The sequence below is a fragment of the Lates calcarifer genome, linkage group LG6 (genome assembly GCF_001640805.2).
Source record: "Lates calcarifer isolate ASB-BC8 linkage group LG6, TLL_Latcal_v3, whole genome shotgun sequence".
Classification (NCBI taxonomy): Eukaryota; Metazoa; Chordata; class Actinopteri; family Centropomidae; genus Lates; species Lates calcarifer.
Window position 1 is genome coordinate 9,484,705 of NC_066838.1, and position 6,000 is coordinate 9,490,704.

At 40.2% G+C, this 6,000-nt stretch overlaps 1 protein-coding gene across 1 annotated transcript; it reads left to right on the top strand.

Moving 5' to 3' along the window:
* The first annotated feature begins 1,314 nt into the window (after positions 1-1,314).
* Positions 1,315-2,869, top strand: hes2.1 (hes family bHLH transcription factor 2, tandem duplicate 1). Its single transcript, XM_018688946.2, has 3 exons — positions 1,315-1,653; positions 1,764-1,947; positions 2,058-2,869. The coding sequence occupies exons 1-3, from the start codon at positions 1,564-1,566 to the stop codon at positions 2,396-2,398; spliced, it is 615 nt and encodes a 204-aa protein (XP_018544462.1). The 5' UTR covers positions 1,315-1,563; the 3' UTR covers positions 2,399-2,869.
* The last annotated feature ends 3,131 nt before the right edge of the window (positions 2,870-6,000 follow it).

Below are 6,000 nucleotides of genomic sequence, written 5' to 3' on the forward strand. Positions count from 1 at the left end.
ACATTTGGCATGTTTTAGGACTTCCTTATAGTATTTTATGGCGCTGTGTTGTTGATACTTGGTTTGATATGTATTATTGCTTTATAACTGCGCCATTGGGCCCATGCTCTGTGACCCCACCCAGCCAAAAAAAAAAAAAAAAAAAAAAAAAAAAAAAGAGAGAGAGAGACAAAAAACGTTGTTGAGGAACATTGATGGTGAGGGAGCACGAACCGGGATGCTGATGGGAGCAGCAGCAGCAGAGTGGTGCAGCACTGGGAGCCTGGGGGAGGGTGGGGGTGTGGGGATGTGTGTGTGTGTGTGTGTGTGTGTGTGGTGTGCAGAGGCGGACGATGAGAAGGGAGGGGGTTTCCCATCTGTTGCGCGGCCGTGGCGCGTGCCGAACGCGTGAATCCTACTGGCAGCTCAGAGCACTGTTTGGTTTAATGGTCAACAGCAGAGATGGACTGAAACTTTTCAAAGATGTAGAAATAAAAGTCGTTTAAGTTTAAAATACATACAATGATATGTTTGTTTATCGAAACGAGGGGAATACCACTCTAAATAAGTCCAATCTTTTAACGAAGCACGGGGTTGTTCCTCTCTGAGTCGTCCACGCAGTCTACAGTGTTTGAGCAGACTTGCGTATTGCGTGGCTCTTTGTATACACATATCTGTTCATACTGCGCTGATGCACGCACCTCTCTGCGTCTGTTGCAGGTTGACACTCAGTCTCCTCCCCCAGCTGCTCCAGGTAAACACCGTGTTGTTGATATTGGAAACAAGCTGCTGGGGGGTCCATAAGCAGATGTTAATCCATACATAGCGTGGCGTGGGTATCTGGTTTATTAATTTTAGGAATAGATTACTCCTGTCACCTCAGAATTACTCGTCTGGTTCTATGTTTCTTTTGTTATGTTGGGTGGACAGTGCGAGCCCGTAAGCGTTAATAAACGAACTGGACTAATATATTTTCACTATTCTTTGGTCTAACTTTTTAATTGTTCATTTATAGCAACTTTCCATGCAAAAAGGATCTTTGACTGATCTGACCACTGATTTGTGGAGACTTTTAGATGCACCCCCCTCCAAAAAAAAAAAACAAACAAAACAACTGAATAATAAACAGAAAGATAATTTAATAACAAAGCCAAGTGAGAGAAGAAGCAGACCATAATGTAGAAAATGAAAAGAGCAGGTATTTGCTATACCCTATATGGTAAGAGAAAACAACACCAGCATATGGCATGTATGCGTAAGTGGATCTTGGAGGAACGTTAGAACTGAAATTTTTAAACGCAATAAAGCGCAACATCATCACGAAACTCCGCATACCAGCGGTAGACGCAGGGGCCCAACGGGACCAGATGGTCCAGACAGAGCTTCACTCATCTCCCAAAGGCATCGCCCCGCCCCCCCTTCCGTGTCAAAGGCCCAAGCACAATGGCTTGTGTTTCCCTCCGCTATGACGCGCCGGACCCACATAAATAGGAGGCTCTCCAGCTCTGCCTCACACTTCAGCTCAGCCGCTCCAAGAGCAAGTACCTCCCTATCAAAAAAGCACAACAACAAGAAGCAACCAAAATGAGTCCCAGCATCACTACCGAGGCCAGCCAGCCTCTCCCCGCCAGGTCCACCGTGGCCCAGAGGAAACAAGCCAACGAACTGAGAAAGGTAAGGAAAAGAGAGAAACTACACAACTCATTCATTTTACTGGAAATGTTTTCTGATTATGTCTCCTTTAAAAGTGCAGTGGAATAATGGTTTTTCATCGTTTCTTCCAGACTCTGAAACCCTTGCTTGAGAAGAGAAGACGTGCTCGTATCAATGACAGTCTCAGTCATTTGAAGAGTCTGATTCTGCCTCTTGTTGGCAAAGACAACGCACGCTACTCCAAGTTAGAGAAAGCTGATATTCTGGAAATGACAGTCCGCTTCCTCAGAGACCTTCCTTCCTCTCCAGTCAAAGGTGAGCATCATCTCTTGAACTACGATAAGAAATGCTCAAAGGTTCTTGTTTCATATATGCTTCCCATTAAATTCCAGTCACTGATCAAATATCTCCTTTGCTTCCTCCAGATTCCGCAGACAGTTACAGAGAGGGCTACAAAGCCTGCCTCCAGCGCGTCTCCGCTCTGCTTCCCAAAACGAGTCTGGATCAAGACGCGTGCCAGCGGGTGAACGACTTCGTTCAGCAGTCCATGTCCGCCACCGTCACCCCGACCTGTCTGAACTGTTGCGCTCAGAGCTCCAGAACCTTCCCTCAGATCCAACAGAGACTCTTGAGCCTCAAATCCAGCTTTAGCTCCAGACTGGAGAGCCAGTCCCGCAGCAGCAGCAGCAGCGGCAGCGCATCGGCTCCGAGCCGAGCACAGCCAGGCCCGCAGCCCGTCAGCGCTGCCGTGTGGAGACCGTGGTAGATTAGCTGAACATTTATTTAATGTGTGTTATTTATTTTGTGCTGTGATTTTTCCTACTTGTCCTCCATTAGCTATAGTCGTAGTGATTTAAGAAGAAGAATTGTTAAAGTTGCTGTATAATAATTTAATTCAGCATTTGGCTCATTTTGCGTTTAATGCCAGAGAGCACACGAGCACAGATCTTAAAGAAACTGTAAAGTCTATGAGCTTTTTAAAAATGCAATCCTCTTTGGGGTGTCAAAGATGCGGGTTGTAGACAACACTTTTGTAAAACCCCAAGGGTTATTTTGTTTGAGGTTTGCACGATGGACTTAAAAGTATTTTGGTCTGTGCAACAGAATAGTCTGTAAACACTATGTGTTAAATAGGATTATATATTATCCATTGATGGCGTGTAAGAGGAAAACATGTTTTGTGAAACAAATATTTTGTCACTGACATAAGATTTTCAATAAATGTACATTCATCGAAGATGGTTGTGTTGTGTGATCTTTATATTTCGTGGTGGTAAAGGGATCTCAGACTTATCATTAGACTCAGGCGTCTTAAAGCGAGGACTCTCAGGGATATGAAAGGAATAAAAAAGGCGCGCAAACGCATAAAGCCACAGGTCAGCCGGAGCCTATTGATGCTGATGAGCAGCTGCTCTATTGTTGGTGGCGCCTCTCTAGTTGCCGCCAAATTGGTGGGAAGAAGTTGGACTGGTTGTGTGATGGGACACACACTGAGATGACCGCAGTTGTGAATTACGATGACTGATTTCACACAACCCAAAACACACACTTGTTTCCAGTAGTTTTACAATATGTTACATTTCCTAATAAATGAATAAACAAATGTAACAGGAGCAGACTTATAGATTTATAGACCAACTGGTGCTCACACCTTTATACATCTCACAACATAATAACCTATTATTACAAGAAGGCTTTGCAGTTTTTCAGTGATATGCATGGTTGGCCAGTACCCTGAATTACCCACTTGCAATAATATTGGAAGTTATTACTACTGTTTCCCATGTGTATTATTCTTTAAACTAACATGTAAGATTGTACACCCTGTAGTTGTAGATGTTTCTTATTTCTTAAGAATCCCCTCCATATTTACTGCTGACTTCAAGGGATATAAGACATATTCACTGGTGCTCCAGTTTACACTCTTGCAGGAAGTGGTGGATATACTGTCAATTTAACAACAAAATAATTTTCCATTAAACAGAAAATAAGCTGTGCTCTGTTCAAACAAACCTCATTCTCCAGCCATTATGAATGTCCTATTAATACGACTTTCTGACATTTCATTGAACCTGGGCAGAATAATACTGACCAATTCTAATACTTAACTCAGTAGTAAAGTATTATTTCAGTATTATTTAAATTTTGCGCACCATATGTTTTTTTTTTTTTTTTTTTTTTTTTTAAATATAACATCATAAAGATTTATGGAGGTTTATACATAGCATCTCTTGGCCTCTAATTGATTGTATCTATCTATTGATTGTATGCATCTATTGTATCTGTAATATGTTCAGATATGGGTTATCTTAAGTGTAAGTGGTAATATTGTTTGCTCACTGTTGACGCAGACTGTTGCTGTGACAGGAGGTAAACTTGTTCTGAGGAGTAACGTGGAGTTTGATTTCTCAGCTTTTAGGCAGACATTATTTCATTCACTTCATTTTAAAATCAGCTTATAGAGACCTGAAACACACTTGAGACAGATAACCTTATTTTTATTTTCATTTATTTAGCTTAGTTCTGTTTATTTTCCTCTCAGAATTTCTAATGTGATATTATTCTACTATGGTAATGAAACAAAGAGCAGGGGATCTTTTGAAACCCCATTAAAGATGACCAAAATCAGATGATCCTTTTGACACCATACCCGATTAAATATTGTTTCTATTAGGTTTTATTTTCTGACATTATTGTTGCAAATGCAGTGTCAGACAGACAGACAGCTCATAAGTATTAAATGTTGGATTTGTGGAGAGAATTCTTCAGTAAACCAACATGTTACCTGATAGATAACCTGCTACATCTCAAGCACATTTTCTGTCGTTTTAGGTTGACTAACTGAAACCAGTGGCCAGTAATATATAATAATGCAAATATCATGTAACCACACTCACTTAATATTACTAAGTCTGACAGCTGAAGCCTCATACAAGCTTAAACTGAATTTAAAAACGTACATTTGTATAGAGCATATGAACAATAACTCTTAGAGCATTTAGATTATCTTTCAAGCAAAAATACCAAGCAATTGCTTGTTTCAGTTAGGAGGGTTTCCTGCTTTTGTTCGTCCTGTGTGGCAGTAAGTTAAATGTCTCAGGGTTTTTGGGATTTGTTTGGACCACACAAGCAATTTGTAGATGTCTTGTTCTTTCTCACTGTTTTGACATTTTAATGGATCAAACTATTCATTCACTAATTGACAGAATAAATAGTATATTAATAGAAAATGATGAGAAAGTAGAAATTTTCCTTTAAATTATTACTGTGCTGGGCTCACTGTTACTTGGCTTTGACTGTTCCTTGTTCCCATGGAGATTAAAAGCCCACGAATGAACAAATGCATGTAATGCTCTGTAATGTGGCAATGTCTTTTACAGGTGACTAAGACAAAAGCACAACTTTTTGCTTATCCCTAAGAAACAAAAAACTTTGCCATAACGTACAACACATAATGTAATATACATTATTGTAAATCAAAAAGATGTCACAAGTTCTACTGTCTAACCATCCGCTGAGACCTTTTGTCTACAAAGTGGAGGATTAAATGTACAGGAAAGGGGTAACACTGGAAAACAGTTGCACTGCACAAGTATCTGCCACCCTCAGAAGTTTTCATGTTTAATGCTCCTGTGTTTTGTGTCTCTTATTGTCTTTCAAAATCAATATTGAGTTAATGTGGCTTTTGTTAAACATATTTTTATTTTCAATTATGCATCGATCATATTGTACTTATGGATGAGAGATGGCTCTACCATGGCTGGACAGGGAGATTAGCTGTTAGCTGTGGGGGATGGGGTCATAGATAATGGTTGGGGGTGGGCTGAGGTTGAAGATTCAGTAACATTTACCAGCTCCCCTTGACTGTAAATCCCCTCGATTTATAGGAGTGGCATTCCAAATGTAAGATATACGTGATCCAAACTTTGACACTACTTTCACCCAGAAATCTTAAATATGTACACAAGTCCATAAAACTTCCAACCTCCCTACTACACTTGATGCACAAAGCTGACTTCTTTGGGTCCATCTTATATCTGAGATGAGGTGATATCTGTGGGCAATGCAACAACCTGAGTTATATTTCTTTTGCTCTATAATCTATGGATATGTTACTCCCATATACCTGTCCCTGTAGCTTCATCTCTCTACTATCAAGACCTTGAGTTCACATTTGCATGACAACATCATTTACTTTACTAGACTGTAAAGGTCCCTAATAGCATCATCTTACTGTAAACCTGTTGCTTAGACAGTCATATTTCCAAATTAATTTTACACACACTTTGATTCTAGATAGAACTTAAGACTTGAAGGAATATAAAAATATGTTTGAGGTAGTTTCTATTTCAACCTCTGGTGACCAAA

What these genes read in the sequence shown, in the direction of transcription:
- hes2.1 (XM_018688946.2), top strand. Translation starts at nt 1,564, where the DNA reads ATGAGTCCCAGCATCACTACCGAGGCCAGCCAGCCTCTCCCCGCCAGG. An exon ending in AAGCCAACGAACTGAGAAAG is followed by an intron (nt 1,654 to 1,763) that starts GTAAGGAAAAGA and finishes CGTTTCTTCCAG; the next exon opens with ACTCTGAAACCCTTGCTTGA. An exon ending in TCCTTCCTCTCCAGTCAAAG is followed by an intron (nt 1,948 to 2,057) that starts GTGAGCATCATC and finishes TGCTTCCTCCAG; the next exon opens with ATTCCGCAGACAGTTACAGA.